General features: G+C 39.3%; 1 protein-coding gene across 1 annotated transcript in view; it reads left to right on the forward strand.

The window, feature by feature from the left end:
• Positions 1 to 14,642, forward strand: part of OXCT1 (3-oxoacid CoA-transferase 1) — a 242,960-nt gene that overhangs the window by 6,360 nt on the left and 221,958 nt on the right. The window contains exons 2-3 of the mRNA XM_007950532.2: positions 8,504 to 8,612; positions 10,956 to 11,046. Coding sequence (XP_007948723.2) covers positions 8,504 to 8,612; positions 10,956 to 11,046 — 200 coding nt within the window. The remainder of the gene's footprint in view (positions 1 to 8,503; positions 8,613 to 10,955; positions 11,047 to 14,642) is intronic.

Below are 14,642 nucleotides of genomic sequence, written 5' to 3' on the forward strand. Positions count from 1 at the left end.
TTGAACCACCAGCCTTCTGGTTAGCAGTCAAGTGCCTTAGGCACTATGCTACCAGAGCTCCCTAAAGTTTTTACATAGAAAAAAAAGATTTTCCATTCAATAATTCATACACATTTTGTTTTGTGACATTGATTGCAGCCCCCACAGTGTAACACCACTCTTCCCATTTCCTCTGTGTGTTTCCTGTTTGCATTCGTCTTTCTTTCCTACTGGTTCCTGCCTTCAGAGCTTGATCCCTGGACAAATACTGTCCTTTTGATCTTTCAGGGTTGATTGTTCTAAAGGGTTTGTACCTCCCAGATGTTATTGTTTCCCTTATAGGACTATCTATTGTTTGGCTGAAAGTTGAGCCCCAAGGGTTCCAGGCTTGAAGGGTGTCTAAGAGACATTGTCTTTAGGATTCTACCAGTCTTTGTTAGACCAATAAGCCTGTTCTTTCTTTTATGATATTGAGTTTTGTTGCACATTTTTCTCCCACTCTCCCAGGACCTTCTGTTGTGATCCCTTTCAAGCAGTCAGTAGTGGTAGACGGGCACCATCTAGTTCTCCTCATTTCAGGGTCTTGGAGGTTGAGGTCCATGTGGTCTATCTAATTGTTTCCATGTGTCTTTCATTTTCTTCACTTTTCTTTCCTCTGGACTGTTACAGACCAATAATTAATTGCATCTTAATGGCTGCTCACAGGCTTTTATGTCCCCAGCCACTGCTCACCAAAGTTGTATGTAAAACATTATCTTTGTGGGCTGTGTTATGCCATTGACCTTGATGTTCCTCAAGACTATGGTACTGAGTCCCTAGGCCCAGCAACACATTCCCTCTAGGTGTTTGGTTAGGCTAAGAAGTTTTCATAACTTTGACCCCTGTGTGGCTAACTTTATGTTTGGATATATTTGCATCCCATGTAAATACATATGTAGAAATATCCTCTTGTCAAACCTATATAAATTCATGGGTAAAGTCTCGGTAGACTTCACACATCTATTCAGGTTGTATGCCTACACAAAATTATCAAAGCAAGGGAGACACTGGAAGGAGCACAAGAGTGACAGGCAATGAAGGTATGTACTATTATTGTACAAACCCCAGCAATAACAGTAATAGCAATAATCTACAAGTTGATAAGTATTTGATTTCTTGACTGATGCTTCCATGGGCATTGTTTGTGGATCCAAGTTGTGAAATCTTTGACAACCTCAGTGTTTTCCCTGTTTATCATGATGTTGCTCATTGTTCCAGTTGTGAGGATATTTGTTTTCTTTATGCTGAGGTTAAATTCATATTAAATTCTGTAGTCTTTGATCTTTATCAGTAAGTGCTTCAAGTTCTCTTTCCTTTCAGCAAGCAAAGTTGTGTCACCTGAATATTGCAGGTTATTAATGAATCTTCCTTCAGTCCTGATTCTGTGTTCTTCTTCATGTAGTCCAGCTTGTTAAATTATTTGCTCAGCATTAAGATTGAATAGTATGAATAAGTTGTGGTGTAAGGATACAATCCTGATGTATACCTTTCCTGATAGATACTAAACCATGCAATATCCCCTTGTTCTGTTTAAACAACTGCCCCTTGGTCCATGTACAGGTTCCTTATGAGCACAATGAAGTGTTCCCATTCTTTGAAATGTTATCCATAGTTTGTTATGATCCACACAGTGGAATGCTTTGCATAGATACTACAATACAGGGAATCATCTTTCTGGTGTTCTTTGCTTTCAACCAAGATCCACCTAACATCAGAAATGATAGCCCTTGTTCCATGTCCTCTTCTGAATCCAGCTTAAATTTCACGAAGTTCTCTGTCAATATATTGCTACAACCATTTTTGAATTATCATCAACAATACTTTACTTGCATGTGATATTAATGATACTGTTCAATAATTTCTGTTTTCTGATGCATTACCTTTCTTTGAAATGGACACATGATTGATTGCTCCAAGGTATGTATCTGTCTGATATAAATGTTTACCCCACATGCCTGTCTGTTGTTTGACTGGAAGCCACAGGAGTAAGTTTAGTTCCAGAGATAGAGTACCTCTTGAAATGGTTAACATTGACCAGTTCTTTCTGGTACAGTCGCTGCTGGGTGAGACCCAGGCTCTGCTCAGTGTGACTTGTAGTTGATAAACAACTGACTGAGGTGTGGGAGAACAGAAAGGCACTTTTATTTCTTTGGCCAAAGAAAGGGAACAGATGGGGCTACTGCTCTGAGGAAGGCTCCTTCTAGCATCTCTTATATACAGTTTTACAAAGCAAGAAGTCATACAAAATCATGGTTGTACATACTTCTGCATTCTACTCAGGTATGGTTAGGGCAACATACTTCTCCGTATAAAAAGCCTAAATTCCACCTAGAGGCAGAGAGGTTAATATTCATGAGATACTTAATGACTTAAAGGTTACCTAAGTCACTCCTCTGGAGCTCTGGTAGCATAGTGGCTAAGGCACTTGACTGCTAACCAGAAGGCTGGCAGTTCAAACCCACCAGCCACTCCTCGGAAGGAAGATGGGGCAATCTACTTCCGTAGTGGTACTGCCTCGGAAACCCAAGGAGGGGTCGTTATGAGTCAAGTCCGACTCAATGGCACATAACAACAACAACAACAACAACAACATGCCACTCCTCGGAACGAAGACTGGGCAATCTACTTCTGTAGCGATACCAACTCAGAAACCGAAGGAGGGGTTGCTATGAGTCTGAATGACTCCGTGGTCCATGGCAGTGAATTTGGTTTTTTGTTTGTTTGTTTGTTTTGTTTTACCTTATTGAGCAGTGTTTTGAAATCTGTTCAACAGTTGTACTTCATCATGTCTTCCATTCGCTTTAGCTACTTACTGTAGAGCAAGTTTCAGTCTCTTTTGACATCCATGCTGGTCTTTTTTTCTTTCTTGCCTTTTTAATGACCTTTTGCTTTCTTCATATTGATATCCTTTATGTTATACCATAACTCATTTAGTCTTCTGTCATGAGTTATTAATGTGTCGAATTTATTCTTGAGAAGGGCTCTAAATTCAGGTGTGATATATTAAAGGTCATATTTTGGCTGTCATGGACTTGTTTTAATTTTCTTCAACTTCAATTTGATTATTTCTTTTACTTCATAACTGAATCATTATTTCCTTTACCCAAATAGAAATATCAGAAACTATTAGCAACAATAAAACAGAATTCTGCAGATGGTAGAACATGAAAAAAAATAGAATAATAGATGACAAAGTTAACAATTCATTACTCTATTTTTCTCTTACATAATTTCTATAAAGCTCGAAAGAAGATTATTTCTTTATTTCATTATTGGCAGATGGTGCATGGATCATTGTTTTAACATTTAAAATATATAGAAAGTAGGGCCCAATTTATAAAGCATAGAGCTCCCTTGAATTCAGTTATACAAAAAAGATTTTATCAGAAAGAGGATTTTCTCCAGTTCCTTATCTATCCTTAGGTATTGGCAATGACATGGAAATAGGGGAAAAGGAGACCCCAGATTCAAACAATTTCAATTGAGACACTTTTTATTAAGCCTTAGACAGGACAAAGACAAAACAAAGACAGTCATCCAAGATGATGGAAGCCATTACCATGTATGCAGTGCAGAAAGCAGAATGGGATTTGCAGAGTCAAGGCCATGGGTCTAATTATATATGATTGAAAACAAAGGGAATCATCAAAAAATCATGACTGGTGGCAGATGATTCATCACTGTCACAGGCGAGACTACAGAAACAGGGACATGATCATGATTGGGATATGTATATAACTGAAGATTAAAAAGGGTTCCAGGATTGGTTCTGTGGGTTCACTACCTGGCAAGGTGGTAGTCCAGCCATGACTTATGACCATGTGGCCGGAGTCGCAGCCACAAGGTGGCTACAAAAGGATACCAGGACCCCAACCTTAATTTAAATTAGAAAAGGGACACACTCAAGCGAGTTCTTTGTATAAGCATAATCTACTTTCAACCACATTCTTCCTTTGGGTAAATTGCACCTCCCTAGGTTTGTCTTGGCACTTGTCTATGGATGGCCACAATGTTGGTTTAAGAGTCAGAAAGAACTCAATGGCATCTGAACTTACTTGAAGACTCAAAATGGAGTTAGGGCCCCCACTGTGGCTGCAGCCTTTTACAACCCAAAACACCAAACTCAATGTTATTGAATCATTTCCAACTCGCAGTGACTCCTGTAGGGTTTTCAAGGCTGTAAATCTTTATGGAAAAAGATTGCCTCATCTTTCTCCCATAAAGAAGCTGGTGTGTTTGAACCATCAACCTTTTGGTGTTAGCAGCCAAATGCCTTAACCACTACACCACCAGGTCTCCTGGAATGCTCACTAGATAAACTGTTTTGTACTAAACAGTGTATTGTGGTAAGATTAGACACCTCTCTCTTACAGATAATAATTTGCCACTTTTTTTTTTTTTTTTTTAACTTCATCCATAGACTTCACAAACAAAGAGGGAGCATTGGTAGTTGGAAAATATGGCCTTTATGGTAGATATGATGCCGGAGATTGCATGATATAATTTTGCAAGACCAATGACTTGCTCATTGCAAATACCTTTTTTCAACAACATAAACAGCGGCTATACACATGGACCTCACCAGATGGAATACACAAGAATCAAATCAATTACATCTGTGGAAAGAGGCGATGTAGAAGCTCAATATCTTTGGCCAAAGCAAGGCCAGGAGCTGACTGTGGATTGCTTATAGCTGAAGCAGAAGAAAATTAAAACAAGTCCATGAGAGCCAAAATATTACCTTGATTGTATCCCACCTGAAGTTAGAGACCATCTGAATAATAGATTTGATACCCTGAACACCAATGACTGACAAGTTATGGGATGATATCAAGAACATCATACATGAAGAAAGACAAAGGTCATTAAAAAGACAGGAAAGGAAGAAAAGACCAAAATATATGTTAGAATAGACTCTGAAACTTGCTGTTGAATGGAGAATAGCTAAAGCAAATGGAAGAAATGATGAAATAAAAGACCTGAACAGATTTCAAAGGGCAGCTCAAGAAGACAAAGTAAAGTACTATAAAAAGTAAAGTATTATAATGAAATGTACAAAGACTTGGAGTTAGAGAACAGAAAGGGAAGAACATGCTCAGCATTTCTCAAGCTAAAAACTGAAGAAAAATTCAAGCCTTGAGTAGCAATATTGAATGATTCAATAGGCAAAATATCGAATGATGCAAGAAACATCAAAAGAAGATGGAAGGAATACACAGTCACTGTATTAAAAAGAATTGGTCGACATTCAGCTGTTTCAGGAGGTAGCATCTGATCAAGAACCAAAAATACTGAAGGAAGAAATCCAAGCTTCACTGAAGGAATTGACTGAAAACAAGGCTCCAGGAATTGACAGATTACCCACTGAGATATTTCAACAAATGTTTGAGGCACTGGAGGTGCTTATTTGTTTATGCCAAGAAATTTGGAAGACGGCTACCTGGCCAACTGACTGGAAAGGATCAATATTTGTGCCCATTGCAAAGAAAGATGATGTAGCAGAATGTGGAAATTATCAAACACTATCATTAGTATCACATGCAAGTAAAATTTTGCTGAAGATAATACAAAAATGGTTGTAGCCGTATATTGACAGGAACTTCCAGAAATTCAAGCAGGATTCAGAAGAGGACATGGAATGAGGGATATCATTGTTGATAACAAGATGAACCTTGGCTGAAACTAAGAATACTAGAAAGATGTTTACCTGTGTTTTATTGACTGTGCAAAGGCATTTGACTGTGTGGATCATAACAAATTATGGATAACATTGTGAAGAATGGGAATTCCAGAACACTTAATTATGCTTATGAATAACCTGTATATAGACCAAGAGGCTGTCATTTGAACAGAACAAGGGAATACTGTGTGGTTTAAAATCAGGAATGATTGTATCCTTTCACTGTACTTATTCAATCCATATGCTGAACAAATAATCCTAGAAGGTAGACTATATGAAGAAGAATATAGTATCAAAATTGGGGGAAGACTCATTAACAACCTGCAGTATGCAGATGTTACAACTTTTCTTGCTGAAAGTGTAGAAGATTTGAAGCACTTACTGATGAAGCTCAAAGACTACAGTCTTCAGTATGGATTACACCTCAACAAATAAAAATCCTCACTGGACTAATAAAAGGAGCTCTGGTGGCACAGTGCCTAAGGCACTTGACTGCTAACCAGAAGGCTGGCAGTTCAAACCCACCAGCCACTCCTCAGAAGGAAGATTGAGCAATCTACTTGCATGGTGATACTGCCTCGAAAACCCAAGGAAGGGTCACTATGTGTTGGATCCAGCTCAATGGCAGTGAGTTAGGACCAATAAACAACATCATGATAAATGGAGACAAGATTGAGGTTGTCAGGTATTTCATTTTACTTGGATCCACAATCAACGGCTGTGGAAGCAGAGGTCAAGAAATTTGATTTCATATTGCATTGGGCAGATCTGCTGCAAAACACCTCTTTAAAGTGTTAAGAAGCAAAGTGTTTCAGTTACCTCAGGCCTCTCTGACAGGAATATACCACAAATGGTATGGCTTTAACAAACAGGAGTTTATTCTCTTAGTTTGAAGGCTTTAAGTCCAAGTTCAGGGTGCCTGGCTCTAGGGGCTGGGTGAAAGCTCTTTAACCTTGGGCTTTAACTCTGCCTCCTGCTTCCCGCCCACTGAAGCTGGAGGCTTTTCTTCACTCAGACAGCTGCTGGCTGCTGAGGCTGACAAGCTCAAGGTTGACAAGTAAAAAAGGCACAGTCCCAATGTTACCAAACAACATGTCAGGCCACTAATTCAAGTCCAGATGAAGTCCCAAGATTGGCAAGGTATGGCAGGCTATTGAACAATGACTTGGCTACATGCAGAGCACAAGTACGCCAAAAGGCTGGAGACCATTCCCAAGGCTTCTCCTTACATATAGGAATCAGATCACATCCCTAAGTTAGCTCCTCAGCTACTCACAGTAGATTCTACCATGGAGTTGATTACCAGTCTTATCATGGGGAATACTACATCCAGCTGCCCAGCCACTCAACTGGGCCCAGCCAAGTTGACACACAAACGTAACAACCACACAAAGATATCACTTTGAAGACTAATGTGCACCTAACTCAAGTCATGGTATTTTCAGTTGCCTTATTGCATGTGAAAGCTGAACAGTGAATAAAGGAGACTGAAGAAGAATCGAAGCCTTTGAATTGTGATGTTGGCAAAGAACACTGAAAATACCCTGGACTTCCAGAAGAATAATTAAATCTGCCCTGGATGAAGTGTAGCTGATACTTTTTGAAGTGAGAATGGCCAGACGTCGTCTCACTTACTTTGGTCATATTGTCTGAAGGGTTCAGTCCCTGGAGAACAACATGCTTGGTTAAGTTTAGGGTCAATGAAAATGGTGAAGACCCCCAACGAGATGCATTGATAGAGTGGCAGCAATGATGAGCTCAAGCATAGCAAGAATTGTGAGGATGGTGCAGAACCAGGCAGTGTTTCGTTCTGTTGTACACCGGGTCACTATCAGTCAGAGACAGCTGGATGGCATCTAAGAAAAACAATATAAACTTCAAGCCCCAAAAGGTTTCAGTCTTTATTCTTTTAGGAAGTGTTTAATTACATCATGCTGATGAAGTGAAAAAACAAAAACAAACAAAAAAACCCAAAAACACCACAAGTGGGTGGCTTTAAAGAACAGAAATGTGTTGTGTCACAGTTTTGGAGGCTAGAAGTCTAACTCAGGGCACTGGCTGTAGGGGAGAATCTTTCCTTATTGTAGCTCCAGGAGTTTCTTGGTATTCCTTCACATCTGTCTTTCCCCTGTGTATGTCTTTGTTTCTATTCTGCTCTTTTTATAAGACACTATTCAGAAGTAATTAGGTTTAGGGCTCACCCTATTCTGGTGTGATCTCATAACAAAAGAAAATTCCTATTTCCAAACAGGGTCATATTTACAGGTATAGAGGTTAGGATTTAAACATCAGTTTTTAGGGGATATACTCTCATCCATTATAGGAGGCATTCTTTGACCCCTCATCTTAGGTGAGAATAGGTAGTATTTGTAGCATTGATCGTGCTGTACTAAATTTTTCTGAGGGTAGCAGTCATGTCTTAGTCCTTACTGTGTTGAAGTAAATGGTACAGTACTTGGCACATAGTAAGTTCTCAGTAAATGTGTTGATAAAATGGAAGGTTAGATGACTATCAGAAATAGATGCTTGATGATGCTGTTATTGTGGAGTTGAGTCCCAGTGTGTAGGCTACCTACTTTGACTTTTTTTGATGGCCATGGATGACACAGTTACAGCTGTCTCTCATAGTGAAAGACATTAATCACATGGGGCCTCTGATGATAATTTGTGCATAGTGTGTCCTGCTTATTCTTAAGGAGGAACCACTTAAAGCCCCACTCATTATATGTATATAATGAATAAATGGCTACACATGCAAAGTAAAGCTGTATCTCCAAATGGTTTTGTATTTTCTTATTGTTTCAGGGATGTGTTTGCTACTTTTCAACCAGCACTCGTCGTCATACTAAATTTTATTCAGATCCAGTGGAAGCTATAAAAGACATCCCTGATGGTGCAACGATACTGGTTGGTGGTGAGTGACAGCACTGGTTTCCTTAATAGTAACATTCTTGTGTTTTTAGAGAATCAGTGAAACCATATGGCAAAGCTGTGTGGATTAAAAAGACTGTTCAAAAACGGCAACCACTTTATCATACTGTCTCTTTTGTTAAAGTTTAGCAAAGTTTCACATGTAATATTTACTTCCTTACTCTTTTTCTTCTATTATTTTGAAGAGATGAAATTTTAAAAGTTTTAAAACTCAGTGGTGATATCTTATCAGTCACTATAGCCTTGGGAATACTCTTTAACTTGAAATGTTTTCATTGATCATGTTGGGCGACCCCTAAAAAACAAAACAAAACAAACTCATTGCCACTGGGTTGATTCTGACTCATAGCAACCCCCTTTGGGTTTTCGAGTTGGTACATCTTTATGGAAGTAGGTAGCCCAGTCTTCCATCTGTGGAGTGGCTGGTGGGTTTGAACTGCCAACCTTCTAGTTAGCAGTCAAATGCCTTAGGCACTATGCCACCAGAGCTCCTTGCTAGGCCCACCCCTAGCTACTCACTCCTTATTTTATAAGACAGAATATGTAAGCCTCTATCTGTTGTTGGACCCTGCCAAGTCTGCCTCTTGTTTGGAATGCCTTTTGGAATCACTGATTTATGTTCATTAATTTTTTTTTTTTTAATTGTTATTTGGGTAAAAGTTACAGAACAAATTCACTTTCCATACAACAGTTCATACATATTTTGTTTTATGACATTGACTACAATCCGCACAATGCAGCAGCTCTCTGCCTATTTCCACCCTGTTGTTACCATTTCCCTGTGTTCTTTCATATGTATTCCTGCCCTCTGAGCTATCTCCCTGTGCCAGTACTGCCTTTCTTATCTCCCATGGTTGATCATTCTAAGGAGTACATGTACCTGGTGTAAATGTTCCTCTTATATGCCTGTCTATAGTTTGGCTAGAAGCCACAGGAGTGAGTTCAATTCCAGGCCCAAAAGCTGACTAGGAGCCATAGTCTTGGGTGTTTCATCAGTCTCTATCAAGCGAGTAGGCCTGGTCTTTTTTTTATGGTTTTGAGTTTTGTTCCACATTTTTCTCCCACTCTGTCCAGCATCTCCTATTTTGATCCCTTTCCGAGTGGGGGACAGTGGTAGCCAGGCACCATCTAGTTCTTCTGGTCTCAGTGTCCTGTAGGCTGAGATTCACATGGTCTCCTAGTTCTTTGGACTAATTGTTTCCTTCTGTCTTGGGTTTTCTTCATTCTTCTTTGCTCCAGATGAGGAGAAACCAATTGTTACATCTTAGATAGCTGCTTGCAAGCTTTTAATACCCCAGTAGCTACTTATCAAAGTGTTGTTGTTGTTGTTATATGCTGTCGAGTTGGAGTAGGATATAGAAAATTGTTTTTATGTAGTATGTTATGCCAATTGAGCTTGATGTACCCTGAGACCATGGTCCCAAGCCCATAGGTCCAACAACTCACTCCCTTAGGGTGGTTGGCTATGGCTAAGAAGTTATTGTCACATTGCCCCATTAGCTCTATTATGTATATGGACATTCTTATAGCACATACAAATACGTATGTAGAAATAACCATCTGCCAAACTTACATATGTCATGGGTATATTCCCTTTTGCCCAGATATACCTGATCATTTAGCCTATCTAGCTATGTATCCACCTGTAGATTAATGTTTGTTACTACTGATAATGCAATATTGTGTAGATAAAATTGTTTATTTTTCTTGTCTATACCAATTGTGCACCTCTCTGTGTCTTCCTTTTATACTCATTAAATTTGCTGCATGATTCTTACAAATTTCTTTGGATTTCTAGGCCTTTGTCACAGACATCAAGGCTTCTTTTCAGACTGCTGTCTATTCATTAGTGCAAAATGATGCCATTAAATGTTTACTTCATACACCATCCTATTTGAGGAATTGAAGAAGATAAAATGAAAGAAAGATAGTGAGCCAGCTGTTCAGTTCTGCAAAATCTACTCAGGCATATAAAGTACACATGTTTGAGAAAGTAACTGTGAAAAAGTCGAATTATAAAGTAGGACAGTGATTGGGATGTAATTAACTAGAGTGTTGGGTGAGTCATGTGTAGCCATATAAACTGATTGCAGTTGGCTTTACACTTACGACTCAAAGACTTGACAGTGATGTTTGGTACTGTATAATTATGCAAGGCTTTTAGATATAACTGTGTGAACATTTATTGAGTTGCTGAGATTATCTGTGAATTATGCTTAACAGATCTAATAATGTGCTTTTTATATATTTTTTAAAATTTTCTATTAAAAAGGATAACAAATAAATTTCCCTGAAAGAAATAATTTATCTTTTGGGCTTATTACAGGTTTTGGGCTATGTGGAATTCCAGAGAACCTTATAGGAGCTTTACTAAAGACGAGAGTAAAGGGGCTAACTGCAGTCAGCAACAATGCAGGGTAAGTGTGCACTTAAGAACAGTTGGCTTGAAAGACATGGCAATTCTTGATAACATTTAAATAAAGTTGATCAGTGAAATGACTTTTTCTCCCATTTACAAAAGCAATATACCCAAGCATAAAAAGAAGCCAGAAGTATTTAAAAGGTCAAGAGTAGAGGTTACATTTATCCAAATATATTTGATATTGCCCTTCATAATCATAAGCAAAGCTGAGTTGTATATTTTATCTCTTAAACCTGCTGTAGGAGCCCTGGGGTGAAGTGGTTAAAGCATCTGGCTACCAACCAAAAGGTTGGTGGATCGAACCCACCAGCCACTCTGGGAGAAAGGTGTGGCAATCTGTTTCCATAAAGACTGATAGCCTTGGAAACCCTATGGGGGAATTCTCTGTCCTGTAGAGTTGCTGTGAGTCGAAATTGACTTGATGGTAGTGGACTTTGTTTTGATTTTAACATGATATGTTTTTATTTTTCTATATCTAAAATATATTGTTACAATTAGAATACATATTTTCAAATTGAATATTAAATTTAGAAGTGTCCTTAATGTTGTATGTTGTTATAGATCATTAGCTCTTTGTTTAGAAAGCAACATGGAAATTGGTTTGAAATATGTTTCAAGTTCTTTTTTTTGATTTTGCTGTCATTTTTGTTGTTAGTTGCTGTCAAGTTGCCTTATGCACCTTAATGTATAATGGAGTAAATGTGTCATCTTGAGCCATCTCCATGATCTTTGAGCCCATTTTTATACTATTGTATTGGTTCATTTCATTGAGGGTTTTCCTCCTTTGTGCTATCTTCTACTTTACCAAACTTACAGCCCATTTCTGGTAATTCATCTTTCTTGATGATGTGCCCAATTATTTTAGATTATATATCAAGAAATAACATTAGTTGTAAAAGTGTTGCTTATCTTGATAGAGAGTGGAAGATATGCAGCTAGCACTTATAACAGAAGTTTCACAAACAAAAATGGTCAGTAATAGGGCATAACATTTTAAGGATGGCAAGCACATTATGGTGTATTTAGTTTTGTAGGAAAAAGCTATGTATATACAAAATGCTAAATCATCAGCTATTTTTCAGCAAAAAAAAAAAAATGCTTATAGATCTTAGAAGATTTGAAAAAAATCAAAGTGACAGTTTAGCCTGTTATTATAAATGCAATTTAGAAGACATAACCCAGATTACTTAATAAACAAAACTCTTGCTAGATTCCTGCTCATTCTTCTTTTTCTGCATTTATTTTTGCCATTTTTCTTCCCATCTGGAATGCTTTCCTACCTCTCCCTTTCCTATCTATCTCCTTTCCATCTATTTTAGTTTCCTAGGGCTGCTGAAGGAGCTCTGGTAGCATAGTGGCTAAGGCACTTGACTGCTAACCAGAAGCCTGGCGGTTCAAACCCACCAGCCACTCCTCGGAAGGAAGGTTGGGCATTCCTACTTCCGTAGTGATACTGCCTCGGAAACCCAAGGAGGGGTCGCTATGAGTCGGGGCTGACTCGACGGCAAATAACGACAACAACAACAACAGGGCTACTGAAACAAATTACCATAAAATGAGGGGATTTAAACAACAGGAAAGATATATGTATTTATATGCGCTGCAAATATATCCATGAATATCGTAGAGTATACAGGGGAAAAGTTATGAAACCTTATTAGCCATAACCAAATACTTGAGGGAATGAGCACTGGGCCTTGGGGCTCAGAACCATAATCTTGTGGGATACCAAGGTCAACTGGCATAATAGTCCACAAAGACAGTGTTCTATATCCTACTTTGGTGAGTAGCCACTCGGGTCTTAACAACTTGCGAGTGGCCATCTACAATGCAACTCTTGTTTTCTCTCCACCTGCATCAAAGAAAAGTGAAGAAAATCAAAGACACAAGGAAACAATTAGACCATAGGACTAATGGACCATGGAAACGGAAATCCCAGCCTCCATGACCCTGAAACCAGAAGAGAATTAGATGGTGCCCAGCTATGCCTGCTGACTGCTCTGAAAGGGATCATAATAGTAGGTCACAGATAGAATGGGAGAAAAGGTGGAACAGAACTCAAAATCATTAAAAAGACCAGGTTTGTTGGTTTGGTGAAGACCAGTGGGACCCCTTATATTATGGGCTCTTAGACACCCTTTGAGGAGTTCTGGTGGTTCAGTGCCTACAGCATTTGACTACTAACTAGAAGGCTGGTGGTTCAAGTGTACTACCTGCACCACAGAAGCAATCTACTTTTCTAAAGATTTACAGCCTTGGAAACCCAGTGGGGATCACTATGAGTCAGAATTGACTCGTTGGCAGTGATTTTGTGTTTTTCTAGATACACTTCAAGCCTGGAACTGAGCTCACCCACATGGCTCAACTTTCAGCCAAATGATGGGCCTATAAGGAAAAGGATAACACCAGGGAGAGGTACATACTCCTTCGAGTGATCAACCACATGAGATCAAAAGGGCAGCATTTGCTCAGGAATAAAGCTCAGAAGCCAGGAAGGGATAAGAAAGAAGGACAAGTGGAAACAGGAAATATAAGGAGGAAGTGGAAACAGTGCTATTACATTCTGGGTATTGCAGTCAGTGTCACAAAACAAATCAATTTGCTCTGTAAACTTTCACCAAAATCACACTAAACAGTAAAATAAATAAATAAAAGAAATTTATTCTCTCATATTCTAGGGGCTTGAAGGCTGAATTCAGGGTGTGGATAGGCCATGCTGACAACAAGGCTCTGGGAAAAAAGCTTTCCTCGTCTTTTCTAGCTTCTGGTGGTCCTGGTGTTCCTCAGCTTGCATTGTTACAGTGGTGGTCCCGGTGTTCCTCAGCTCACATTGTTGCAGTGGTGGTCCCGGTGTTCCTCAGCTCATGTTGTTATAGTGGTGGTCCTGGTGTTCCTCAGCTCGCGTTGTTGCAGTGGTGGTCCCGGTGTTCCTCAGCTCGTGTTGTTGCAGTGGTGGTCCCAGTGTTCCTCAGCTCATGTTGTTATAGTGGTGGTCCCAGTGTTCCTCAGCTCGCGTTGTTACAGTGGTGGTCCCGGTGTTCCTCAGCTCGTGTTGTTATAGTGGTGGTCCCGGTGTTCCTCAGCTCGTGTTGTTATAGTGGTGGTCCCGGTGTTCCTCAGCTCGTGTTGTTATAGTGGTGGTCCCAGTGTTCCTCAGCTCGTGTTGTTGCAGTGGTGGTCCCGGTGTTCCTCAGCTCGTGTTGTTGCAGTCTCTGCCTTCATGTTCATGTGGCCCCTTCCCTCAGTGTATCTCTGTCTTTGTGTCTCTTCTCCTCTTCTGATACAGACACCAGGCATCCTAGATTAGGGCCCACAGTGCTCCGCTATGACTTCATGTTAATTTAACTAATTACATCTGCAAAGACTCTATTTCTAATTAAGGCCACATTCACAGGTACTGGGGGTTAGGACTTGAATATATCTTTTTAGGGGACATTAATCAACCCATAATACTGATTTTCAGGATCAACTCATGTTCTGTATCCTCAAAGACGCCTTCTCTACAAAACTTCTCTAACTCACATCTATCTTGCCCCTTCCTGAATTCCTTCAGCAACTTTTAGTCTTTATATATTGAATTGTATTTGTTCT

The sequence above is a fragment of the Orycteropus afer genome, unplaced genomic scaffold (genome assembly GCF_000298275.1).
Source record: "Orycteropus afer afer isolate SDZICR_OR568_19922 unplaced genomic scaffold, OryAfe1.0 scaffold00275, whole genome shotgun sequence".
Taxonomy (NCBI): domain Eukaryota; kingdom Metazoa; phylum Chordata; class Mammalia; order Tubulidentata; family Orycteropodidae; genus Orycteropus; species Orycteropus afer.